The sequence below is a fragment of the Bufo bufo genome, chromosome 6 (assembly GCF_905171765.1).
Source record: "Bufo bufo chromosome 6, aBufBuf1.1, whole genome shotgun sequence".
NCBI classification, from domain to species: domain Eukaryota; kingdom Metazoa; phylum Chordata; class Amphibia; order Anura; family Bufonidae; genus Bufo; species Bufo bufo.
Genome location: NC_053394.1, coordinates 32,063,740 through 32,090,787, shown reverse-complemented (window position 1 = coordinate 32,090,787; position 27,048 = coordinate 32,063,740). Strand labels below are relative to the sequence as shown.

The 27,048-nt window shown below is 47.0% G+C and overlaps 1 protein-coding gene across 2 annotated transcripts in view; it reads left to right on the top strand.

The window, feature by feature from the left end:
• Nucleotides 1-27,048, top strand: part of MMS19 (MMS19 homolog, cytosolic iron-sulfur assembly component) — a 46,368-nt gene that overhangs the window by 12,301 nt on the left and 7,019 nt on the right. The window contains exons 4-30 of one of the 2 annotated variants that reach the window (XM_040436011.1): nucleotides 1,331-1,416; nucleotides 1,960-2,034; nucleotides 2,124-2,193; nucleotides 3,046-3,174; nucleotides 10,224-10,285; nucleotides 10,369-10,455; nucleotides 12,259-12,333; nucleotides 13,466-13,543; nucleotides 13,621-13,759; nucleotides 13,840-13,994; nucleotides 14,600-14,675; nucleotides 14,905-15,030; nucleotides 16,272-16,353; nucleotides 16,661-16,758; nucleotides 17,709-17,864; nucleotides 18,044-18,193; nucleotides 19,323-19,422; nucleotides 19,504-19,606; nucleotides 20,330-20,404; nucleotides 21,113-21,239; nucleotides 21,920-22,020; nucleotides 22,967-23,023; nucleotides 23,511-23,697; nucleotides 23,811-23,893; nucleotides 25,026-25,190; nucleotides 25,798-25,857; nucleotides 25,938-26,038. In XM_040436011.1, the coding sequence (XP_040291945.1) occupies nucleotides 1,331-1,416; nucleotides 1,960-2,034; nucleotides 2,124-2,193; nucleotides 3,046-3,174; nucleotides 10,224-10,285; nucleotides 10,369-10,455; nucleotides 12,259-12,333; nucleotides 13,466-13,543; nucleotides 13,621-13,759; nucleotides 13,840-13,994; nucleotides 14,600-14,675; nucleotides 14,905-15,030; nucleotides 16,272-16,353; nucleotides 16,661-16,758; nucleotides 17,709-17,864; nucleotides 18,044-18,193; nucleotides 19,323-19,422; nucleotides 19,504-19,606; nucleotides 20,330-20,404; nucleotides 21,113-21,239; nucleotides 21,920-22,020; nucleotides 22,967-23,023; nucleotides 23,511-23,697; nucleotides 23,811-23,893; nucleotides 25,026-25,190; nucleotides 25,798-25,857; nucleotides 25,938-26,038 (2,803 nt within the window). Of the gene's footprint in view, nucleotides 1-1,330; nucleotides 1,417-1,959; nucleotides 2,035-2,123; nucleotides 2,194-3,045; nucleotides 3,175-10,223; nucleotides 10,286-10,368; nucleotides 10,456-11,766; nucleotides 11,842-11,874; nucleotides 11,920-12,258; nucleotides 12,334-13,465; nucleotides 13,544-13,620; nucleotides 13,760-13,839; nucleotides 13,995-14,599; nucleotides 14,676-14,904; nucleotides 15,031-16,271; nucleotides 16,354-16,660; nucleotides 16,759-17,708; nucleotides 17,865-18,043; nucleotides 18,194-19,322; nucleotides 19,423-19,503; nucleotides 19,607-20,329; nucleotides 20,405-21,112; nucleotides 21,240-21,919; nucleotides 22,021-22,966; nucleotides 23,024-23,510; nucleotides 23,698-23,810; nucleotides 23,894-25,025; nucleotides 25,191-25,797; nucleotides 25,858-25,937; nucleotides 26,039-27,048 lie in introns of those variants that run through there. The other variant, XM_040436012.1, reaches the window with a different exon arrangement.

Here is a 27,048-nt window from a genome sequence, read left to right as displayed (position 1 = left end):
CGATTCAGGTCGGGAGTTGCTGTACTTGGCACGTAGTGTTCTAGTGCAATATTATCAGCGTCTTTTAGATCCTCTTAAAGGGCATCTGTCAGCAGTTTTGTACCTATGACACTGGCTGACCTGTTACATGTGCGCTTGGCAGCTGAAGGCGTCTGTTGGTCTCATGTTCATATGTGCTCGCATTGCTGAGAAAAATTAGGTTTTAGTATATGCAAATGAGCCTCTAGGAGCAACGGGGGAGTTGCCGTTACACGTAGAGGCTCAGCTCTCTCTGCAACTGCTGCCCCCTCTGCACTTTGATTGACAGGGCCAGGCAGCGTAAACGTCATAACACCTGACCCTGTCAATCAAAATGCAGAGAGAAACAGAGAAGCCTCTAGGTGTAATGGTAACGCCTCCGTTGCTCCTAGAGGCTCATTTGCATGTATTAAATCATCATTTTTCTCAGCGATGCGGGCACTTAGGGACATGGGACCAACACAGATGTCTTCAGCTGCCAAGTGCACATGTAACAGGTCAGCCAGTGTCATAGGGACAAACCTGCTGACAGATGCCCTTTAAATAAATGGTGACGGTTTCCTTTTAAACCAGGGGATACAGGGGGGAATTTATCGTCGGAGGAATATTTGAAGTCAGTTTTGATTGAGTCTGTGTTGAGGCTGTACTCTGTGCCACATTTTAAATGTCACAGGTTGTTTTATAAATTTGGCTTTTCCTTAAACCTAACACTTCTGTGTAGAGAAGCTCCTCCAGTTTTCCTCCTCTTACTGGAGTGAGATTGCGACGTTAAAAAAAGTCGCAATGATAAATCTGGAGTGCAACTCATTAACATAGCTAACCTCACCCACTTTTCCACCCATATTACAAAAAAAATTTGCGCAAGTGAGTGTAAAAAGCTGTACGTTTTTGCGGAAGCGCTTAATTATTGCACAGTCAAGTGTGAAAAAGTTGTGACTTTTTAATGCCAGAATTCTGGAGTGAAGGTGTGATAAATCAGGGCCACAGAGTGTTGTTCACATATCGCATCATTTCTGTATTCATTATGCCATACAGTGCACAAAAAGTCTGGCCTATCGCAAGCCTTTTTCAATCTTGTGAACTGCATGGGATATTAAATAAAGACAGATTATGGGATATAATGGCCCTTATTATACAGTCCTATAGTTCCTCTGCCTACATTTTGTGGTATATTTGCCGTTCAGAACTTTATCAGAGCTGAATGATAACTGATGCAGAAGCTGAAAACTTCTATCTATCTATCTATCTATCTATCTATCTATCTTGTTCTTTGACTGACATTTGCTTTCTTCTGTGTTTTTGTGTCATTTAGTGGAGGTCTTAGTTGTGTTTTATGAAAACAGACTGAAGGATCACCACATCATTACACCACATGTCCTCCATGGACTCAAAGCGCTGGTAAGTCTGCTCGTATGCCATCTTCCTTCTGTGCCAGCAAAGCAGTGTACCTCCAGTTATAGAGCATGAGTGTGTGCAAATATCATTTTTCTAAATACATTGCATTGCAGATTCTGTCTCCAAATCGCAGCATGGATCGGCCAGCCCATGTGCTGTGGTCTGACTGTATCCTACTGTCTCCTAGGCGTCTGTATTGGCTACAAGGGCGCTGTCCGATGTACTGTGGATGAGAGCCTGTGAGACGGAGCAGGACACAGACTCCTAGTGCATAGATATGAATAACCTGTATCACGGGCATTGGCTGCTCCATGCTGTCTAGACGTGTAGTCTTAAATGCAAATTATTTAGAAAAATTATTATACACACCTTACATGATATATTGCTTACGGCCCCAAATGGGGAAAACATCATTAAATTCCCCAATAGATTATATACTGTGTCCTGATGCTGTTACCCCATTGTCCTATTATTGATCCACATGGTTCATTTTCACAACGATATATGCCACCAGGGATATATAGAATTGCACGTTTTCTCTGGCAGAGTATGTCTGTGGTCTTCCCCCCGGGGCGCGTGGTGTCGGTACTTAAATCCATATTCCAGGAAGTCCACGTTCAGGTTAGTATCTGGATTGCCTTTCCACTATTGAATTCTGCAATGTCTTGGTTCTAAGTAACTGACTGTTTATCGTCTTCCTTGTGTTCCAGTCTTTAATGCAACTTGACCGTCACACCGTCTATAGGATCATCACCAATTTTATGAACAACCGGGAAGAAGGTATGAGCCCATAGAAATCTATGCCATCTATGACCTCTTAATGGTCCCTGACTTCTCAACAAACTTTGCATAACTTCATCGTACAGGTGAATATAGAAGATCTTATTAGAGACAGCAGTTCACTCCTCCTCGCCCCTCTCCTCTCCGTAGACTTCTATGAGCAGAACTTCCTTCTGTGAAATGACAGTCCGTCTTTTGTCTCAAGACAGATTTAACAGAATGTTGATTTAGGAGGGGGAACAAAGCATTTTTCTTTGATAAGGTATATTACACAGTTTCTTATATTCACCAGAACAAGTAATTTATGCAAACCTTGTTGAAAGGTTAGTGATCATTTAAATATAACAAGGAAGGGAAAGCTATATGCCCTATACTTTGGGGGCAGTTGGTGTCAAACCCTTTTACAACCTTGAGGATCCTTAAAGAGGGTTTTCAACTTTTGGATTGATATACTAGTCCTTAGAATAAGCCATCTCTGTGTAAATGATGGGGGTCTGACCCCTGGGCCACACACCGATAAGCAGAGGTAGTTCCTCTGAGGTATTGCCTCAGGCTGTAATAATGTCCTCCTTGGTGCCCCGGAGAGTAAATGTTCCCCCATTTTTTGAATTGAAGTTAATTGGGGCTGAGCGCGATACCAAGCACAGCCGCTATCAAATGGACAGTGCAGTGCTTGATGAGCAGGGAGAAGGCAGCAACAGTACTGCGAGCATCGGTGCCTTTTTCAAACAGCTGGTCAGCGGGTGTCAGACCCCCACCGATCAGATACTGATGACCTAAGTCTCGGAAAACCCCTTTAAGGTTCGTTAGTTGTTGCTGCAGCAGCTAAACCATTTAACTATTTCACTGCAGAGCTAAAGAGCCTTGGAGCAGATTTCACATTTGGGTTTATTCAAGTCATGGATGGAGAAAAGGATCCAAGGAATCTTCTGGTGGCCTTCCAGATTGTACAGAACATCATTACGAAGAACTATTCTCTTGGTAAGGTAACATCTAGTATAGTGATGGGTTTTACCAATGGAGGTGATGCCTTGTGCCGATTTTAGAGGACCTGTCACCTTTTTTTTAATACCTTTTGCTGTTGTCCTTTCTAAGGAGATTCCAGCATTTTTTTTCCCAAAGGGCCCTTCTTTCCAGCGCAACGACCGTATGTGTTTTGTGGTTCACAAATTGCGGATCCACCAAAAAAAACGGATGACTGATCCATTGTAACAATGCCTATCCTTGTCCGCAAAATGGACAAGAATAGGACATGTTCTATTATTTATTTATTTTTTTGCCGGGGCTACGGAACGGACAGACGCATGCGGATAGCACACATTGTGCTGTCCACATTTTTTGTGGACCCATTGAAATTAATGGGTCTGCATCCTATCCGCAAAAAAAACGGAACAGACAATGAAACAAAATACATTCGTGTGAATGTAGCCTTAGGCCTCTTTCACACTTGCGTTGTCCGGATCCGTCGTGTACTCCATGTGCCGGAGGTGCCTGCCGGATCCGTAACACCGCAAGTGAACTAAAAGCATTTGAAGACTGATCCGTCTTCAAAATGCATTCAGTGTTACTATGGCACCCAGGACGCTATTAAAGTCCTGGTTGCCATAGTAGTAGGGGGGAGCAGTATACTTACCGTCCGAGCGGCTCCCGGGGCGCTCCAGAATGACGTCAGAGCGCCCCATGCGCATGGATGATGTGATCCATGCGATCACGTCATCCATCTGCGTGGGGCGCCCTGACATCACTCTGGAGCGCCCGGGGAGCCGCACGGACGGTAAGTATACTGCTCCCCCGCTCCCCACTACACTTTACCATGGCAAACAGGACTTTAGCGTCCCGGCAGCCATGGTAACCATTCAGAAAAAGCTAAACGTCGGATCCGGTAATGCGCCGAAACGACGTTTAGCTTAAGGCCGGATCCGGATTAATGCCTTTCAATGGGCATTAATTCCGGATCCGGCCTTGCGGCAAGTGTTCAGGATTTTTGACCGGAGCAAAAAGCGCAGCATGCTGTGGTATTTTCTCCGGCCAAAAAACGTTCCGTTCCGGAACTGAAGGCATCCTGATGCATCCTGAACGGATTTCACTCAATTCAGAATGCATGGGGATAATCCTGATCAGGATTCTTCCGGCATAGAGCCCCGACGACGGAACTCTATGCCGGAACAGAACAACGCAAATGTGAAAGAGCCCTTAGAAATAGCAGCTGGGAGGAAGAGGAGGTTGTTCATGGTAGATAAGAGTGTGGAGAGGAGGGAAACATCCAAGGAGCGCAGACAAACACCCTGCTGCAGTGGCCAGGATTAGAGCTAGACTGGGTTATCAATATTACAGACCCTGCAAATAGTTTATATTAACTTTTCTCGCTCATATCATTGGGGGACACAGGACCGTGGGTATAGTTTGCTGCTGCCACTAGGAGGCGACACTAGGCTGAAAACTGTTAGCTCCTCCCCTGCAGGCTATACCCCCTCCAGCCTGGAGAGAGCATTTCAGTTTTTAGCTTAGTGTCGTAGGAGGCAGACCTCCCTGCTTAGCAGGGTGGCTCTTTTGGAAATTTTATTTTTTATTTTGTTAGGTTAATGGGGCACAGATTCGCATGGCGTCTGTCTCCCTGGGAGGCTAGCTGGTGTCGGTTGTCCCACCGCCTTGCCCCCCCAAGAAGACATGTGGACCAGGGCGGCCTCGCTCCCCTGCTTCCCACCAGCAATAGGGCCACCTACTCACCAGCCCTATCCTGCCCGGACCCCTGATGCATTCTGCCAGCGGTCGTTGGGTGGCCCTGCTGGGACGACATCTAAGGGCGAAGTCCACAGAAGACAGGTGAGTATTAATCCCACTCTCTCCCTCCCTTAGCTCCTCACCCCTGTCTGCTGGGTTGCGATCTCCCTCCTGCGTCCTCAGATCCTCAGCAGCGGTACGGCACTGCAGGTTTAATGTCGGCAGCATCGCGGCTGCAGCGGCTCTGCTACTACAAGGAGAGCGGTCCGATCTCTCCCTCTTCAGCGCTCTTCCTCCCCACTCCACTTCTTAAGTCTCCAGGCATCTCCTGAGGCAACATGTCCGGCGCTATATTAACCCCTTCCCGTCTCATGGCGGCTCCTAGCATGCGGGGGGGGGGGCTTCTTCCCGGCCGTTTCCTCAAACGACCCGTGCGGGGGCGGAGCCTATATTCCCACTGCGGCACTCCGGAAGACCTCTCCAGTGCTCCCTTGCCACAAGGACACAGGACCTGGGACTTCTAATGGTAGGAGATCGCTACCCCCTCCAGCATAGAGAAGCCACACAATGTCAGACCCAGCCAAGACCCCTCCCCAGGCACCCTGCAGGACCACTTATTATGCCTGCACTTCATGTTCTGTTAAATTCCCTCGTGGCCAGTCACTCTCACTATGCTCTGCATGTCAGGCAGCCCCACAGAGCCATCAATCCATATTGTCACAACCCACAGGAGTTCAAGACCCCTCTGGCTGTGGAGAACCTGACTGGGCAAGGTCCCTGTCCCGGGCAGTAGAAGACCTCTCAAGTCTCCCATTCCACCCTTTCATTACTGGGTCGTTTGGTAGAGAAATCACCCACAGTGCAGCCCTCACCTTCGCACAAACTAGGAGCAGGCTTACTAGCAAGCGTCCCAGATCAGGTCGTCATTCCTCTTCTGACGCCTCTGCATCCCCTCCCCCTCCTGGTTCCCGATCTCAGACGTCCTCCATTTTAGGTGACGCACTATCAGATGGTGAGATTGTGGATTCAGATACGGAGATGGACCTGGAGCAGTCTTCCCAGATTGCGTCTATGGTAGATAGTCTGATTTCAGCTATCCGGGACACTTTCCAAGTTCAGGAGGAACTCCCCTCCACCAGCCACCAGGGAGTGTCGTTTTTGTGTACAAAGCAGACCCCTAGGTCCTTCCCTGTACACAACAACTTTTCCGTTTGTCGCAAAGGCTTGGGACTAGCCAGGTTTGCGCTTCATTGTCCCAAAGCGTGGGATTGTGGGAAAAATGGGCCTCCCCTCCGAAGGTAGACCCACCGGTCGCTCGCCTCACAAAGAACACGATTATTCTGGTGGCGGATGGCTCCTCTCTCCAGGACCCAGTAGATCGGCGCATTGACTCGCTATCGAAGTCGGTCTTTGCAGCCAGTGGTTCAGCCTTACGCCCAATCTTCGCATCGGCATGGGTAGCCAAGGCGGTTTCAGAGTGGGCCCTCCGTTTGAAAGACCTTGCGACCAATCTTCCTTCGGCGGAATTCCAGTCCTTGGCGGTACAAATTTCCCAGGCAGGAAAGTACCTCTGCGAAGCGGCTCTGGACGCGGTGCCGATGGTCGCCCGTTCCTCGGCTCTCGCGGTATCTATCCGCCGAGAACTGTGGCTTAAAGTCTGGTCGGCGGATTCATCCTCCAAATGTTCTCTTTCAAGACTTCCCTTTGCCGGTTCTCGAATCTTTGGTACCCGGTTAGATGATATTATTTCAGAAGCAACAGGGAGAAAAAGCCCAACCCAAGGTGAAACGTTCCTTTCGTCCTAGGGTCACATCTTCCCGTTATCAGTCCTTTCGTAGGTTTGCAGGCACTCGTCCGGCGGCCCCACCTGCATCTAGGCCACCCAATCAGGACCAGCGAAAAGGCCCATCCTTCAAACCCCAGCCAGCATGGCGTCTGCGAGCGCAACAGCCTCGCTCCGCTCCCGGGAAACAGCCCTCAGCCCTCACCCTTACAGGTGGGGGGTCGTCTCCTTTTTCAGGAAATGTGGCGAACTCATATATCAGACGCTTGGGCACGAGAGGTGGTGACATCAGGATACAAGATAGAATTCAAATCTATCCCACCCAACCGTTTTTCCCTCTCCCAGCCGCCCAAGGATCCAGGTCGGGCGGCTGCTTTCTTCCAAGCAGTCCAGTCCCTTCTCATACGGGGCGTTATAATTCCGGTCCCCTTACGAAAAAGATTTACGGGTTTCTATTCAAACCTTTTCGTAGTACCCAAAAAGGAAGGCGATGTTCGCCCAGTGCTGGACCTCAAGATAGTGAATCGCTTCCTCCGCATTCAACGGTTCAAGATGGAGTCACTCTGCTCCGTGATTGCCTCTTTGGTACAGGGGGAACTCATGGCATCGATAGATATCCAAGACTCCTACTTACACGTTCCCATCGCACCTGCTCATCAACGTTTTCTTCGTTTTCTTCGTTTTGCCATTCATTCATGTCACTACCATTTCTTCGCCCTGCCATTCGGCCTAGCGACAGCTTCGAGAGTGTTCACAAAGGTGCTTGCCCCCCTCCTGGGTCTCCTGCACTCCAGGGGCATCACTCTCCTCCCGTATCTAGACGATATCTTGATCAAAGCATCTGCGGTCTCCCAATGCGAGGAGAGTCTTCAGATCACTTTGAGCACCCTGTCCCGCTTCGGGTGGATAGTCAATCGGCGGAAATCCTGCTTATCTCCCACCACACAAATCAGGTTTCTGGGCATGATACTAGACTGCCATTGGACAAGAGCGTGGACATTCAGAGATCTATACGCATATTACTCAAACGCTGCAATACGTCTATCTGCAATTGCATGCGGGTGCTGGGCATGATGGTGGCCTCCTTCGAGGCCATTCCCTTCGCTCAATTTCACACGAGGTGTTTTCAACGAGCCATTTTGTCCTCTTGGGACAAATCCCCGGATTCTCTGGATCGCCGGATCCGGCTGTCTCCAAACACGTACAGCCCTCGGTTGGTGGACAGAGTCTGCGCATCTGTTGGCGGGGAAATCCTTCCTTCCAGTGATATGGACGATCATTACAACAGACGACAGCCTTCACGGTTGGGGCGGAGTTCTCGCCACACGGACGGTCCAGGGTGTTTGGCCTACATCGGAGTCCAAACTTCCCATCAACATACTGGAACTCCGGGCCATTTATCTCTCCCTTGTCCATTGGACTCCACTTCTGCAGGGTCGTCCGATCAGGGTGCAGTCGGACAATGCCACAGCTGTGGCCTACATCAACCACCAAGGAGGGACTCGCAGCCTTCCGGTGATGCAGGAGTCTGTGAAGATTTTGCAGTGGGCGAAGTCCCATGTTCCGATGATTTCGGCAGTCTTCATCCCGGGAGTGGACAACTGGACGGCAGACTTTCTCAGCCGGACAACAGTAGACCCGGGGGAGTGGTCCCTCCATCCGGAGGTGTTCGAGGCCATCTGTCTCAGGTGGGGATGTCCGGAAGTGGACTTGATGGCGTCCAGGTTCAATCACAAGCTCCCGTGCTTCCTCTCTCGCGCGCGCGAGGGATCCAACAGCACATGGCGTGGACGCTCTCGTGGCGCCTTGGGACAGCTTCGCGTTTCTTTATGTGTTCCCACCGTTACCACTTCTACCTCAGATCCTATGCAGAATCAGGAAGGAAGGCATCAAGACGATCCTGATCGCCCCAGACTGGCCTCGACGAGCTTGGTACTCAGAACTCATTCTTCTGCTAGGAGATGCTCCGTGGCCTCTGCCAATCACAACCGATCTACTCTCCCAGGGCCCAGTCTTCCATCAGAGTTTAGATACGCTACGTTTAACGGCGTGGCTGTTGAAACCTTTCTGTTAAAACGCAGAGGTTTTTCTGATGCGGTCATTCAAACCATGATTAGGGCCAGGAAACCTTCCTCTTCTAGGATTTACTACCGGACCTGGAAATCCTTCCTGCGTTTCTGCGAGGAACGAGCTCTTCCTCCCAGGCGTTTTTCCCTTCCGACAGTTCTAGCGTTCCTTCAGTCAGGATTGGACCTGGGCATGGCTCTCAGTTCCCTCAAAGGGCAGGTCTCGGCCCTGTCCATTTTTTTCCAACGTACTCTAGCCTTCCTAGGTCCGGTTAAGACTTTCTTGCAAGGAGTAGATCACACCGTTCCCCCATATCAGCCCCCATTACATTCTTGGGACCTGAACCTGGTTCTCGGTGCACTCCAGACAGCGCCGTTCGAACCCCTGAGTGAAGTTTCCGTCCGTCTACTTTCCTGGAAAGTGGCCTTTTTAGTGGCCATTACCTCTATTCGACGGGTTTCGGAACTGGCAGCTCTCTCCTACAAGGAACCCTTTTTGGTGGTTCTTCGTCCATTGCCATCTTTTTTACCAAAGGTTGTTTCTGCCTTTCACGTGAATGAGGACATTGTTTTGCCCTCAGCCTTCTCATCCACGGGAGGTCTCCCTCCATCGTCTGGATGTAGTACGGGCCTTGAAGATCTATCTGTCGGTGCCCCTTTAGACGCACTGACGCTCTGTTCGTTACCCTCGGAAGGCCCTTGTAAAGGTTTGGCGGCTTCAAAGGTGACTATTGCTCGGTGGATTCGCTCGGCCATTGCCGAGGCCTATCGTTCCAGGGACAAGGTTCCTCCACCCGGGATCACGGCTCGCTCTACCAGAGCGGTCAGGGCTTCTTGGGCACACCACGATTCTGCGTCTAAGTTGTGTAAAGCAGCGACTTCGTCCTCTCTACACACCTTTACTAAATTTTACCGGGTGCATTCATTGGCCTCGGCGGATGCTTCTCTCGGCCGCAGGGTTCTGCAGGCCGCAGTTCAGTGACTTCCATAGAGAGTTGGTTTGGGAGAATTTTGTTTCCCTCCCCGGGAACTGCTTTAGGACGTCCCACGGTCCTGTGTCCCCCAATGATATGAGCGAGAAAATGAGATTTTGGTGAACTCACCTGTAAAATCTTTCTCGCTTGATTCATTGGGGGACACAGCACCCACCCACATATTGTTGTCAGGCAAGTGGGGCAGATGACGGTGTACAGTTTTCTGTTGATTTTCATTTAATTTGGTCTCTCCTACTGCTGGAGCACAAACTGAAATGCTCTCTCCAGGCTGGAGGGGGTATAGCCTGCAGGGGAGGAGCTAACCGTTTTCAGCCTAGTGTCGCCTCCTAGTGGCAGCAGCAAGCTATACCCACGGTCCTGTGTCCCCCAATGAATCAAGCGAGAAAGAGATTTTACAGGGGAGTTCACAAAAATCTCATTTTTTCCTTTATTTTAATTGAATATTTTTTTTCCCTTTTTTATTAGGTCCATTTGTGGAGGAATTATTTGAAGTGACGTCCTGTTACTTCCCCATTGACTTCACCCCTGTAAGTGTCCACTGCGCTGTGATTTTATTCATTTTATCACCATGTTGTTTTGGTATCCTGTCACCTATTTGGTTGTTTTGCAGCCAACCAATGATCCACATGGAATTACCAGAGAAGATCTGATACTGGGCCTCCGAGCTGTGCTGGCGTCTACGCCTCGTTTTGCTGAGGTGAATCGTCCTGTATAAAATAGCAAATTAATACAATTGTGGAACTGTATATCCCAATATCCTTTATTGCAGATTTAGCTTAAAGGTTTCGCCCAGTTTCAAGCTGCAATAAAGAACGGGTAAGCACTTACCTGCCAGATCCTGCGACGCTTCACCTGTTCTTCCACCCTCCTTTATTTACCTGGATGCAGCAGTGACATCACGTTGACAGCACATGACAGCTGCAGTCACTCACTGGCCTCTTCGGCTGCACCATGAGGCCATTGATTGGCTGCAGCAGTCATGTTTTGTCGACGAGACATCTCCACTGCAGCCAGGTAAATAGAGCCCAGCTGGGAGAAACTGAGCAGCAGCATGGGATCTGCCGGGTAAGTACCTACCCATTCAGGAGGGTTGTTTTAAATGTATTGTCTCCTGAGGCTTCCGCAGTCAACCCACTTGTCTACTGGTTTTGGACTCCTTAAAGAGCCTGAGCTGTACCTGAAAAGCTAAGACTCCGTCCACATACCCATTTACAAAGTAGTCTGTTCCGGCAAAGAACAGACTACCGGTGTTCACTGTATCCGGCATAGCAGAATACTGCCGTGTACCGCCAGATCCATATTGACTATAATGGGATCCAGCAGCTTTCGAATAAATGCTGTCATTTATGCCGGAAACCATTTGGATCCCACTATAGTTAATGTGGATCTGGTAGACCGCAGCAGTATCCAGCTGTGCCTGGTGTAGTCGATTTGTAAATGGTTATGTGAACGTAGCCTAACCTGTGGAGAGAAGACACTTTGGGGGAGATTTATTAAGACCGGCTCTTTCTGTGCTGGTCCTCATATCCTCTGCAATGCCGGAGGATGCGCCTAATATATGACAGGGCGCATGCCTCCTCATATATTAGATGCATCCTCCAGCAGTTCATGTGACTAGACCGCAATCTACAACAGTTTGGAACGGTCATAGATTTCTGGCTTAATTTGCGCCGGGAAAACTGGCGTAAATGAAGATAAATTTGACGTGGCTGCTGGTCACGCCCCTTCCCACCCTGCCATGCCCCCTTTCGGAAAAGTGGTTTAGCTAAAACCCACCACTTGCGACAGTTTTTTTTAAGTCATGTTTAAAAAGAGGCAAACATTGCGTTTGTGACTTTTTTTTTTTTAACACCACTTTTCTGCCGCAAACTAAATTATAAATCTGCCCCTTTGAGCAGTACTTGCCCTTTGGTCGCTCCGCTGATTTTGCAATCCTGGCGGGGAACACATGACCTCCTGAGTGGCAGCTGGCTCTTCCTCGTGACCAGATGTGCTGCTCGTTCTTTCTGTTCAGCTGCTTAATGTAGGTGTAGCTGAACGGGAAGAAAGAGGAGCACATCTGGCCGCAGCCACTTGGGCAATCGCATGATCCCAGCTGGGATAGGAAGAAAGAGGAGCATGATCCCAGCTGGGATCGCCGAATCGGCGCAGCAATGGAAAAGTAAGTACTGCTCAAAATGTCTTCACTCCGCAGGTTAGCTGAAAAAGGCTTTTTAAGTACAGGTCCGGAGCATCCCTTTAACCGTAAATGTCTACAGCAAGGCTCTAAAGTAGCTGCCAGTGAATGCACATGTGTTTGTATCCTCTTCTTTCCAGATATGTGTGTGATCGGTTTTCCTACTTTGCCTTTGTATGATCATTTCCTGTTTTAATTAGAAATATGGTGTCCAGCAACATCATCCCTAGCCCGTCAGCAGCGATGTCCAGTCCCTAAACGAAGTACTAGTAATATGCTCAGAGATGAGTAGTAACGGACTTGCCATATGTTCCTGTTTTACAGTTTCTGCTTCCGCTGCTGATTGAGAAAATGGATTCTGACGTACAAAGTTCCAAAGTGGATGCACTGCAAACATTGGTAAGGAAATGATATTGGAAAGCGTGTGGTCTAGATTATACCCCTGGTCAGTGTTTGGCATCGCAGTGTAGTTAAAGGGGATGTCCGTTTTTTTTATTGTTTTTTTTTTATATTGATGACCTCAGGATAGGTCATCAATATCAGATCGGCGGGGGTCCAACTCGCAGCACCTCCGTCGATCAGCTGTTTGCAGAGAAAGCCGCGCTTGTATGACTGCTGCCTTTTCTTCATTGTTTACTTGCTTGCCGTTGCAACCGCAGTGGTGAGCAGGTGTTATTACACCTAAGCTGTGCTATTCACTTCTATGGGACTGCTTAGTTGTAATTACATCTACTCACCGCTGCAACGGCGAGAAGCTAAACAGTGAAGAGAAGACAGAACTCGTACTGCACTCGGTGGATCGGCGGGGGAGCCAATCTGATATTGATAATTAGAGTTGAGCGAAGCGAGTTTCGGATGCTTAATACCAATTCACTTTGTTTAAAACTTCAGAATGATACTGTACGGAGATTAGTCTCTGGAAAGTATTAGAATGTATGGGCTCCGATGAGCCAAAGCAAGTTATTCACGAAGCCGCGCGAGACTTCGTTGAATAACTTCAGTAATTGATTATTATAGTGAAAAACCACTTCAAAACTTGGAACCGAAGCCGACTTCGTGAATAACTAATTTCGGCTCTTCGGAGCCCATACATTCTAATACTGTACGGAGACGAATCTCCATACAGTATTATTCCGAAGTTTTGAACGAAGATGACCTATCCTGAGGAAAGATCTTTAATCTAATTTATTTTTTTTTTTAAAAGTGGACAACCCCTTTAAGGACAGAAGAGGATACTACAAACATTACCTACATGTTCAGACTCCAAAATATAGTCTTAGAAATCTCTGTCCTTCCCTAGATTGGCATCAGTATTGCTGTGCAGTTAACATTACTCTCTGGTATTGCTCTGCTTGTGTCAGTCTTCACTGTAGTTCTGGCATTCAGTTCATCAGGCAAGCTCAGGATGAAAGGTGCTATAGGTCTGAAGCTTATATAGGAAATATTCATGAAAAATGCATAAAAATAATTAGCAGTAAGCAATACATGTGTGGCCGCAATCATTCATATAAACCTCTGCCTTTGATCGCAGACTGCGGCATGTGCGGTGTATGAACAGAAAGAACTGAAAGAGTTTCTGTCTGGCCTTTGGTCTTCCATCCGCAGAGAGGTTGGTTTCTCTTGATGTTTTCTACGGATTGCTGTTTTATCATGATGGATTTGTGGTGATTGTTGCTTGTCTCTTAGGTATTTCAGACAGCGAGTGACAGGGTTGAAGCTGAAGGCCTGGCCGCTCTCCATGCTCTGTCCGCCTGCCTGTCCCGCTCCGTCCTAGGTCCAGACTCTGAAGATTTATTAAATACTTTCTTAACCAATATCTTGCAAGGTAAGAACACCGCCTGCTGATATGGATTGCTCAACCATAACGATCAGTACCGTTTAATCTTCCAACTCTTGTCTTCTTAGACTGCAAGCATCATTTGTGTGAGCCAGATATGAAGCTGGTATGGCCCAGTGCTAAACTACTACAGGCCGCCGCTGGTGCCTCCCCCCGGGCCTGTCTAAAGGTGACCTCTAATGTCCTGCCACTGCTTCTGGAGCAGTATAACCAGCATGAACAGGTATGTGGCCTCTCTTGGCGGTTACCCTACCCTCCTCTAGGGTTGTATGGGATGGCAGTGCATATGCTTGGCCACTGCTTCATACAGCTCCTCCTTACCATGCATGTGCCGGTGGGGCAGAATGGGGGCTGGGTATCCCACTAACTTAACATTTAAGACATAATGTATGACATGGTAAATTTGATGGTTGGAATATCTATTTAAGATGACCTAATCTAAAGTGGTTTTGAAAATAAAATTTATTGAAGATGTATTCTTATGTTATAATGTTGCGGCATATTGCTATGAAATACCATTACAACCTGGAGCCGATTTCAGGGACTCCCAACGATCCGTTGTCTAGTGCCTCAGTGATGGGTCCATAGAAGGTAGGTTTTACACTGTATGTAGTAAGGTCAACACTCGCTGCATAATCCATTGTGCATATAGCTGCACCAATCTGCTGTAGCCTGAAGGAAGTCTGCATAGCCCGAGACATCAGTATATGACCTGCACCTTACCAACAGCTAGGGGGCGCCACACTGCTGGAAAATCAGAGGATTTTAGCGGTAGCAGCCGGGTCACTGAGCAAACCCTTTCTGAACAATTTTGTTCTCTACTTTCAGAGCAGCCATCGTAGGACAATACTGGAGATGACGCTGGGATTCCTCAAGCTGCAGAGCAAATGGCTTCCAGAAGAAGGTAAGAAGGCATGTCCATCCCACATTAACGCACGGCTCCGTTCTCTATTTTCAAATGGTCTCTTCAGACATTTCTAAGTTACCTAAAAAACCGATGGCGGAGCCTTCCTGTATCATTGTAATTGTCTTGCACTACGATTTGTTCTATAGCAGTTCTGCATTTGTAAATTAACCTTACATTTTTTATTACTTTTTTCTTATGGTTTTTTTTTTTTTTTTTTTCTTTGCAGATGAGAATGGGCTGAGTCAATTCAAAGACCCCCTGTGCAGTATGGTGTTCTCCGCAGTCACTGATCCCAGTCCACAGCTCCATCAAGTAGCCGTAAAAACTCTCACCGTGTTGGGCACACACCAAGGTATTTTACCCATCTCGTCGAGAGTCGGCCCTCTTTACGTAAGGAACCCCCACTAAAATCAATGTTATAGGATAGCCTACTGTTATGCTATAACATGCTAAGATTGGAATTCCCATTTAACCCTTTGTCACATTAAAATTGGAAACATTCTCCTGAAAAGTCACTTTTTTTATTGTAGATTTTGAATTTATGTCTGAAGTAAATCTAGTTGGCACACAGCTCAGGGGACACTGGGCTATTTTAAACCCTTAGGCTGGTTTCACACGGGCATTGCGGGAAAAGATGCGGGTGCGTTGCGGGAACATGCTCGAGTGCAAAACATTGTAATGCGTTTTGCACGCGCGTGAGAAAAATCGGCATGTTTGGTACCCGAACCCTGACTTCACAGAAGTTCAGTTTTGGGTTAGGTGTTGTGTAGATTTTATTATTTTCCCTTATAACATGGTTATAAGGGCAAATAATAGCATTCTGAATACAGAATGCTTAGTACAATAGCGCTGGAGGGGTTTAAATAATAATTTAACTCGCCTTAATACACTTGTTCGCGCAGCCCGGCTTCTCTTCTGTCTTCATCTTTGCTGTGCAGTAGGAATAGGACCTTTGATGACGTCACTGCGCTCATCACATGGTCCTTCACATGATCCATCACCATGGAAGGAGGGCTGCATTAACTCTTCATAACTTGGGCTGTGTAGCAGCTAGATATATGGGACTGTTTGAAAGCTGACAATCTATGCTTTAAAACCAGACCAGAATCACAGCATTATCTCCACTACATTGGGAAATATGGCTGTTAGAATTCATGTCAGGAGTGAAAGCAGCTGAAACCTGTTTTCACTTTCAGAGCTGCTATCACTCCAGACTTTCAGAGCTGCTATCACCCCCAAAGTAGAGTAGATAATGGATAATGCTCTGATTCTGCTTTTTTAAACCTTAGACTGTCATCTTTCAAACAAGACTGCTACCGATCCTTAGATACAAGTGCATAAAGCAGCCCTCGCCCCTCGCCCTCCTGTCTGTGCTCTTCTGAGGCTGAACTATTAATTTATTTTGACAAAGCCTGAGCAAACGATGGGCAAAACCGTTAAAGGGGTTTCTAATTTTATAACAATTAAGTAATTATGGCCTTATTAAAATCTCTGCCTGTGCCTACAGACAGTGAATAGAATATTTTTTGCTTTCAGACAGAGGCTGAAAACATGTCCTAGTACTTCTTACTCTTTTGTGTTTTTTTCTGAAAGGTTTCTTATCATCTGGTGACATTGATCTGGTGGTTGACCACTTGACCCGACTTATCCTGGAAGAAGCAGATGCTCAGAGCTGGTATTTCTGCCTTTACTGTTCCTGTAAAGAGGGGGAAGATGGTTGTATTTCTTAACGTCTACTGATAGTAATTAGACATCCCATTTAAGCTGGCACTACAGGTTCTATCAATTTCAGGAAATCCTAATAACATTTTTTGATGCGCCCAGGGGCATTCTGATTGTCCCCTAATGTCTCCTGTTGTGGAGGCCAGGCTGTCCATTCAGTGGTTAGCCACTTATCCTTTCGCAATATTGGGTGACCCAATGAGATTGTGTTTATTCCTGCAGTTGTTTTCTGTATAACATGATATTCTCTGTTTTTGCAGCCAGGCTGCGATTGAATCTTTAGGATCATTGGCCCGAGTTCACCCTGCAGCGTTTACCAGTCGTATGGTGCCTCAGCTCTGTTCAAGGCTGCAAACAGGCAAGTGAATGAGTCTGTCAGGTAGACGGGATGCCTTTGTGCTGCATGTGGTGATTTACAGTTTTATTTTTTTTTCTCATCCCACAAAGTAAATGGGCTATCATTTTATAATTGGCGGGTGACTGCTGAAACCCCCCCTTCCCCCCCCTCCTACAGATTCTCAAAATTGCAGCACAACCGGTGACGAGGAGTACCGCTCTGTATGATAAAACTTAAGAGGCCAACACCCTTTTTTTTTTTTTTTTTTTTTTTTTTTTTTTTTTTGGCACTGTGTCTGGTGTTGCAGAATATAATCTATGGGCTGAGATGCAATACCAGGCACTGCCCATCAACCAGTGTGATACCACTTTGTAGAGGTTTTCTGGCATGAGAATATTGATCGCTTAGCCACAGGATAGGCCATCGACAGCAGATAGTGGGGGCCTGACTCTGCACCCTACAGATCCACTGTCTGAAGGAGCGATGGCACTTGTGTGAATTGTGCAGCTGCTTCTTTGTTTATTCGGGTCTGCCTGCATGCCCACATGCTGTCTTAGTACGGATCGTGTAGGGGATTGCAGCTTTGTCCTGTTAAATTTAATTGGGTGAAGCTGCGATATCCTGCACTTGGCGTGCAGGTTGACGGTAAGGTGTCAACCATGAAAAGACCGCAGAGCTCGTGCAAGCATTATGGCCCCATCAAACAGTTGATGGTGAGAGTTGGACCGCACAAATCTGATACTGGGGGCCTATCCTGAGGATATGAACATAGGATCAACACAGATGCCTTTAGCTGCCAAGCGCACATGTAACAGGTCAGCCGGTGTCATAGAGACAAGCCTGCTGACAGATGGACTTAAAGACAAATAAATGTATGAGCGAAAATTGTGGAGAACAAGAATGGATAAGGGAAAGCATGGTTTGGGTGTATTCCGATATTTATCCCCTACGTAATTTTATGATTTTTCTAGTGCCTATGGAGGGTGCTGATCACCCTGCCAGCGTTGTACCCCAGCACAGTATATGGCAGCGCTGTCTTGAAGCCTTAGCTGCAGTGTCCACACATTACAGTATTGTTCAAGAGACTGTGCCAATACTCCTGGATTATGTGCGACAATCACAAAAAGGTAAGTTCCTTTTACATGAAGGTACTGACTGTACTACAGCCGTATGTCGCGTTAATATACTCTTTACAAAATAACTCCTTCAATGCCGTCCTACGTGCCATTTGTACTCCTTAGTAGAGACTTGCTATTCAGCTAGACCTATGTACTTATGTATTTATTTTTTTCCCTAATCATTCAAGGAGAAAGAAGTGCAGAAGATGTGGTCACTGTGTGCAAGAGCCTTCATCATGTCGCAGTGCTGTGCCAAGAAAACGCAGAGTCTCTCTGTTACTATCACCAGAAAGTGGTGCCCTGTCTGCTGTCCCTGACCATACAGGCTGCAATGCAAGGTAACACAACCTTCTGGATATCAGCTCTGTGACTACCCTCCCGCACACAGGCAGAATCATTGCTCCAAATCTGCCCTCCCTCCTACCACACCGCTGCTAATTGCTGAAAAATGTACTGCTGTCTGCTAGGTCAGGGCTGTGCAACGGGGCTGTGCAGTCAGAGGGCCCATGCTGAACCCTGTACACTACTGAAAGGGCCTACATGGTGCACATCAGCAGCAGAATTGGACCATTGTCCTGGAATGGTTTGAGGAACTAGACAAAGAGTTCAAATTGGCGATTTGGCCTAGAAATGCTCCAGATTTTAATCCAATATTCCTCTGTGGGATGTGCTGGAAAAACAAGTCCAGTCCATTTTGCTGCAACCCACAATTTTCAGGACAGGACATGTTGTGACAGATCCCATAGGACTCCTCCAGAGATTTTGTGGAGTCCATGCCTCGACGAGTCAGGTGTTTAGGACATATAAAGGGGACCTACACAATATTGGGCCGATTGATTTAAAGAGGACCTTTCATGGTTTTATATTAATTGAGATAAATACCTTTAATTGGGAAATAACCCCCCCACTGATGCTGCCACCCTGCCTGATTTTTTTTTTTTTTTAAATATCGCTCCTACGCCCCGCCAGTTTTCGCTCTCAGGATGCTAATACTGAGCATCGGTACACGGAGGCCAGGGTTTCTCAATGGGCGTCTCCCTCTCCCTGGCTGTGCCGCTATCCAATCACAGCGGAGAGCGTCACAGCCAGGCAGAAGGTGAGCTTTTTTTTTTTTTTTCTTCCTCCCCTGCTGTGACCTGCTCTGCTGTGATTGGATCGGGAGACACCCATTGAGAAACCCTGGCGTCTCCTCCCTGTACCAATGCTCAGTATTAGCATACTGAGTGGGAAACATACAGGGGGGCACAGCGGGGTGTGCGTGATATTTTAAAAAATCAGGCAGGGTGGCAGCATCTGCAAGGGGGGGGGGGGGGGGTACCCCGCAAGTAAAGGTATTTATCTCAATTAATATAAAACCATGAAAGGTCCTCTTTAATGCTATGGCTGATCTGTGTAAATCAAAATCTGTGAATTATTTGGGTGTAATTGCTAGTGTTCAGATTACAGATTAATGGTCTCCTTTCTCAGACAGGGGGGATGCAGCAGATCTTCACGTCCTCCTCCATGACAGCCTCCTTACAGCTATGGCGTCATTAATCATTGCGTCCACTACACGCCTCAGCCCTGAGTGAGTATTCGGATGATGACCAGTCTCTGGTGGTCCTCCACTACCGATCTGCTGCTCACTTTCTGTTCTGGACTCTCTTAGGTTACAGTCTTCAAGTGTTTCCCAGGTTGTAAACCTGTTCCTGGATGGGGATGTCTCCATTCTTACAGAGAATAGCTTTACCTCCAAGTTCCTTCCTTTCCAGGTAATTAACTCGTTCAGCCCCGAACGGTTTTCCAATTTAGTGGAGCCATGGCTTTATCTTTACGTTCACCTAAACATATGGAGGCTTGTTTTTTGAGGGAAAAAGTTGTACTTTCTAATGGCACAGTGTGATACTGCATATTGTGTAGGGGGAAGCTGGGAAAAATTTCACTATTGTTTTATGGGTTTAAAAACATTTTTTACGCATCTTAAGTCCCCTTAAGGGACTTTAACAAGCACTTACTAGATCACTTGTCCTTTAGGCTGCAGTGAATTACCGTTGCAGGCCTCCATAAGAACTACTGCTGTCTGTAGTAGCCTCAAATCCTTCAGAGGGACTGAGGCTACTAAAGGAATGAACAGCTCCCCCTATCGTTACTTGAGGGAGGCGTTTTGGGCCCCGATAAGCCCCCGTCAGATTCCGTGGTCACAAATCACCAGGCGTCTGAGGGGTTAAATGTCTGTGATGGGTGTTATTGCTGATCACGGACATTAGCCCAGGGTCTCTGCTCCGAAGCAGGCACCATCTTTAAAGACCCCCCCAACAGCACCTTACATGAATATGCCGCTGGTCAGGAAGGGGTTAATGAAGGGCTTTGTGTGAAATAATGCCATTCTCGCTGGAATCTGCTAAATGCACCTTTACAATTTGCAGTTGCTCTTTAGCAGCAAATTCGTTTTCCATTTCCTGTTAAAAATAAGGACTATCCTTTCTTGATTCCAGGTTGATGGACCGGCAGCCACTCAGAGCCGCCTAGTTGCGCTGCTTATGGCTTACGTGTGCTCATTGCCAAGAAATGTGAGTAACGGCAGTAGATGAAGCAGAGGCGGAAGTTCTGTGTGCAGAATCTGTAACCTGACCCACACCGTCTACGTACCAGTTAGGATACCGGTGTTATCCTATGTGGCCGAAGAGCCTTGAGTGTGACTGCTGTACTTTGCTCTTTTTGTAACTAAACCCTTAAAATATACATCACTTCTTGGTACAAAATCACAAATCTAGGCATCCTGTGAGTAGGTATGGTTGCTCTTATGTCTTGGATCATGTTTTCCGAGCCTGCATTTGATTGGTAATGCAGAACATCCAGAAACAAGATCTAAGGTGAGATTGACATGTGCAGTTTTTGTTGCAGTTTTTTGAGCCAAAGTCTGGAAGTGGATTCAAAAGGCGAGAACCACAAAAGAAAGACCTTGTGCGTCTCCTTTATCTCATCCACTCCAGTGTTTGGCTAAAATGCATCAACTGCACCAAAACCTGCATGTGTGAAGGCAGCCTGTATAAAAGTACATTCAATCCATAATTACATAGTGAGATGTACAAATACAAGTGCTAGAAGCTGATGCACATGGGGTGAGAGAGATGTAAAAAAAAATAATCTTCAGAGAAGCCACCTATCACCCTGTCATTGATCATGCGTAAGAGATGAAGGCAACCGTGGACAATGATATGCCTTACTTATGCCCCATGTCAGGTGATTCTTATTCTGAATTGTAATTTTCCCTGCAGGTGGAGATCCCACACCTGAGCCGCTTGCTGCAGGATTTGCTGTCCCTGAGCCTCGCTGGATGCTGTGCCTTTGCTTTCACATCTGCTGCTAAATGCTTTGCTGGTCTGATAAATAAATGTCCTGCAGGTCAGTGGTTATTGCACTTTTCTTTGGACTCTCGTAACTGGTTCTTTCCACTCAGTCTTTTGATTCTGTTCTCCTCTGTAGACAATCCATTCTTAAAGGGGTCATCCAGTTAAGGATAATGATGACCTACCCTTAGGATAGGTCATCAATATCAGATCGGTGGGAGACTGAGTCCCAGGATCCCCGCTGATCAGCGCCTGAGCTCTGGGGAGCGCAGCCAGCTCCTGGCAGCTTTCCAAGCACCGTGCTGTACATAGTACAGCAGCTAAGCCCTATTCACTTTTGTGAGGCTGAGCTGCAACTAGGCCATGCGACCGATGTACAGTGATGTCACATGGCCTTGGAGGAGGCCGCGGCGCTCATTCAGTGGTGTTGGAGTGTGAGGTTTGATCCACATGCTGTCATTTTGCTACCACGAATAAAGAGATAAGCGACACAACAATTAATTTGCAGTGCTGCTGCTGGAACGTCATTTATCATTGTTTTGCTACCAAGAAAAGTGTTGTTTGTAACCGCTCTCGCCTAGAGATGAGGATCCTGAACAAAGGAGCCCCGTCTAACCCAGAATTATCTAATTGGGTTATGAGAACGGGGTTTCTAAAACCGAGAATCCCATTAAAGGTGTGCTAAGTTCAGATGATCATCTTGACAAAGCTTTTGTGCACTTCTTTGCACTTTAGGGGAGCAGCTCGATGATATTCTTCAGAGTGCGTCTCGCGAACTGACGTCGGGACTGGAAGATGAAAGCAGAAGAACTCAGGCTGTGACGCTGCTTGCTTGGGTAAGACTGAGAATTCATTCTGCTGTATTAAGTTATATGGTCAGACGGTGTAGACGCCTCCAGTCACTGCTTACAAGGAACGCTCCATCCTGGCATTTGCCATTGACGCGACCCTCAGGTTCAAAAAGAAAACTTCACATTGACTGGGGAACAAATAGAACACTTCCCTGGAGCTTTTCCCTTCCATCTTTTCAGCTGCAGATCTGCCTGCAGGTCAGTGATTATTGCACTTCTTCTGCCATCCAAGATGGCCGTGCCGCTTTTCAGACTACCTGATGCGTACTGTGTATTTGGTAGCCCAAGACACTTCCTGCTGCTGAAGTGAACAGCGATGGCCAATCCAAGAACAGGGCTGGACAAGCAGGATGGGTCTTGGACTTGTCATGCACAGTGTACACCAGGTAGTCTGAGAAGGGGTGCAGCCATCTTGGACGACAGAAGAAGAGCTCGGGAATCGATGGATCTGCTGATAAAAAGGAGGCCACCAGGTAATTGTTCTGTTTGTTCCCCAGTTAATGTAAACTTTTTTTTTTTCCTTCTGAACATGGAGGGTTGCGTTAACTACTCCGTGCCAGCTTCCTTGAAGGTCTGACATCTTATATAAAGTTGAAGGTGGGATTCCTATTATCCTTTTCCTATAAAATAGAGGCAGGGGCATTCAGTTCTTCAAACTACCCTCCCCCCACCATAAGAAACTTGATACCCTATAGCAGGGATCAGCAACCTTCAGCACTCCAGCTGTGAAACTACAATTCCCAGTATGCTCCATTAATTTCTGTGAGAGATCTGAGAAGATGAGAGGAAGTATGCATGCTGGGAGTTGTAGTTTCTAAACAGCTGGAGTGCCAGAGGTTGCCTACCCCTGCCCTATAGTATATGTAACCACCATATAGACCATATCATTCGTTTTATGTTTGTGTTGAACACAGATCTTGTTTTTATCCAGGTAACCAAAGCTTTGATACTACGGTACCATCCCATGAATGGACAGCTCACTAACAAGGTGACTATAACACAGGAACGTGGGCACGTCTTATAATTCGCTTGATGAGACATAACAGAACTTGTCATTGCTGGGACCCTTATGGCCTATAAAACTGAAGTGGCTTGCACTAATCTTAAAATCTGAGGGATGCTGATGGGCTTTTGCATGAAGAAATAGTGTCCAGCGCCTGGGTATACGCAGGCCCCCATCCATTCTAGCAGACCGTGGGAGTTCTTGTTCCTAGACCCCCTTTATGAGAGTGACTAAGGTCAAGGTGACGTGTGGTTTCTAGTAGGGGTGAAAACAAGCCTGCATATTATGATTTTAGGAAACCCAAACCAGATGGAGAATTTGTGTGATAACCACAAGTTGCATGAAATTTTAGTTCCCATTGGGAATAATGGAAAAGTCTTAAGTCTTTGTTATCATGTGGCTGGTGAATGTTGCCTCTTATTACTCGGTCTGAGCTCATTCGGTTTCCTACACCTGTTGGGTTCTCTTGTAGATGATCGGTTTGTTGTCTGACAGAGATCTCGGACCCCTGGCTGCTGACATGTTCTCTCTTCTCGTCTCCGATTCCCCTGATATCCTTAACAAAGCATGTCACGCTGATATCCGCATCATGTTCCGCCAGAGATTCTTCACGGAGAATGTGCCCAAACTGGTGCAGGGTTTCCATGCTGCTAATGGAGGTAACACATAAGAGCGTGGCTTGCTTCAGTCTCGAGGTGAAATAGGTCATGATGGATCACGAAAGCGACTGTAGCTGCTCACGTTATAAACGTATTTGTTTAATTTCTTACAGACGACAAGCCCAATTTCCTAAAAGCCTTGTCCCATGTGCTGAACTGTCTGCCAAAGCAAGTTCTCGTCACAGAACTCCCATCGGTGAGTGAGCGCAGCCCAGTTTTCTAGATTGCTGGGTTAATGAGGTTTTTCACGATTTACATTAATGGGCCGTCCTTAGAATAAACTATAAATGTATGATTGTGGATGGGGCCTCCGCCAATCTGGAGATGGTCAACCACCTGATATGGCACCCTCCATGTGTGTGTGTCAGCCTAGTACACTTAGGCTTTATTCACACGTCAGTATTTTGTAATGCAAATTTGCAGAACAGAATGCGGACCCATTCATTTTAAAGGCCCTGCAAAAAATGCGGGCAGCACTCAGTGTGTTGTCCGCATCCGTTGTTCCTTTCCATTCCATTATGCGGATTCGCAAAAAAAAAATAGGGCTTGTCCTACTATTGTCCGCAAAATGCGATCCATGGTCCCGTTGTCAGTGGTTTCGCAAAAATTTGGATGACATGCGGAATGCATCAATGTCATGCGTAATTGCTGATCCGTTTCCAGGAAATAGAAAAAAAATATTTTTTAGTACCCTAGCAACATATATACCTCCCGTGTTTTTTTTTATTTTTATTTTTTTGCTGAAAAACTGAATGGATGCGGATGTACAATTAATAAAAAACCGAAGGTTTTTGTGGAAACGTGGATCCGCAAAAAACAGAACGAAAATCTGGAAAACAAAAATACAGAAATGTTAATGCCTCTTCAAATGCCCAGGCCCCTCACACAGATTGTACTTACCTTGCTCCCCGGCATCCGCGCCGCTTTTGATGCCTGCGTGGGTGACGCCAGGGAGGTTTGTTCCTGTCGCGGCCTGCTATTGGCTGTAAACTCCTTGCCCCCATAATCCTGCATACCCCCAAACACCTGTTTTCATCCGCTCAAGGGGGAATTGAAGCATTGGCCATGCAGGCATCAGAAGCGACGCGGGTACCGGGGAGCAAGGTAAGTAAAATCTGTGTGAGGGGCCCGGGCCTCTGGCGAGGCATTATAGGAGTTGCATAACCCCTTTAAATGAGTAGAGCTGCAGGACCAGACATGGCCACACATATGAAGATCATGTTAGGGAACAGACCCCCCACTGATGATTCATTACTGACCTAAAATCCTGAAAAGCACTGTACCTGCACTATGATAATCCCAGGACTTGTTACCCTTTTCTCCTGTAGTTGATCTCCTTGCTGCTCGAGGCTTTATCCTGCCCTGACAACGTGGTTCAGCTTTCCACACTGACCTGTCTGGAGCCACTACTTCTAGATGCTGCTGAAATATTGAGTGTTCATATAGATACCCTCATCTCAAGGCTCCTCCGCCTGACGTGTAGCCCCAGCATGGTAGGACTAACGCGCTGATGTCCTGCATTATTTTACACCTTTGTAAATATTTAGGTGGTTGTTTGTAGTGTTTGATACCCTAATGCAGGGATGCTCAACCTGTGGCCCTCCAGCTGTTGTAAAACTACAACTCCCACCATGCCCTGCTGTAGGCTGATAGCTGTAGGCTGTTCGGGCATGCTGGGAGTTGTAGTTTTGCAACAGCTGGCGGGCCGCAGGTTGAGCATGCCTGCTTTAATGGATGGCTATTGAACCCTTTAATCGCCATAAATACACAGGAAGCTTTGACTGCTATGATGCCATCTCTCCCATATACATGCACGCTCAGTGGAGAATGCATGTGTGAACTGCTGAGGGGAGTAATCTATTTGCAGACAACACTGGGATTGGTTGTTGAAATCAAACTGCCTGACATTGCAGGAGAGTTGGAAGGCTCCGGCTTACACAATAGATGGCGGGTTCTGCTGACCTACTTCCCTGCACAGTTCTTACTCCCGTTTATACAAGTAGCTGTCATTGAAATAAATGCTTATTTGGGCAGTCCTGTAGAGTCTATAGCAATTTGGAGAACCACTTTAATCCTAGGAGTACATTTTTGTGTTTGCAGGCGGTGAGGATTACAGCTCTGAAGTGTATGCTGGCCCTTCCAAAGCTCCCTTTGCCTATGGTAATTTTTTAAAAATTTCGTTATGACCGACTTCAATGACTGTCTTGCCGACTTCAGCTGTTAATTTCTTGTCGTCACAGCTCCTGCCTTACAAGCAACAAGTGATCTGTGCCTTAGCTAAACCGCTTGATGATAAGAAGAGACTAGTTAGGAAGGAGGCCGTTGAGGCCCGATGCCAGTGGTAAGTAAAGATGTTTGGTTTTTTAGGTATTATACGTTGTCAGGTTTGCTGAACCTTTTCACTTTCAAGGACGTATGTCATGGCTTTAAGTGATTGTCAGAACTTTTCTTCATGTTAGTAATCACAGGAGGATCTGTGGTTTCACAAAAAATACAGCAGCCAGATGTTGCCAAGTAGGAAATTATAATAATTCTTTATTCTGTCCCTTGGCATTTGTTTACACTTTTGGCTGAGTTTTTATTTTTTTACCTAGACGTTTTCCCATAGACTTCTCTTAAAGGGGTTCTGCAGTTTGTTTAAACTGATGATCTATCCTCTGGATAGATCATCAGCATCTGATCGGTGGGGGTCTGACACCCTGGACCCCTGCTGATCAGCTGTTTGAGAAGGCATCGGCGCTCAAGTGAATGGAGCTTAGCCCCACCCAGGACAGTGATACTAGTCATGACGTCACTGGGCCAGCGGTAAACGGTGAGAAGGCCGCGGCGCTGCTGGAGTGTTTTTACAAGCCATTAAAAAATTGTGTCCGCACCTGGAGGGGGTGGGGGGGGGGGGGGGGGTTTCTTTCTCTCTCCCTACCAAACGAGTGGAAAATTACCTGATGCATCCACTGTGGATTCAAATGTTTACTGGCATCTGCACCGCTGAGATTTTTGGTCTCTTCAGTTCTGGGATGAGCACATGTAGATGTAAGTGCTTTGTCTAAAATCTTCACATCAGAGATGGGTGAATAGATTCTTACAAATTGAAATAATTCAAAATCTGCCTCCTGGAGCACCAAGGGGCTGGCCCCACTCCTCAAGAAACTCCTCCCTCCTTGAGTGACGGGGTCACATTGAGCCTGCGCAGTTGCTCATAGTATCAGCACAAGCGTAGAGGATCGGCTGCTACCCGAGCAGTGCAGATACCGACATCTGGGTACACCTGACTGTACAGTGGGCATCCTTCTCTCACTGCGGGCATTGGTGATAAGCCAGAGGTCTTACATTGGCTGCTGGGTCTACCGCGTA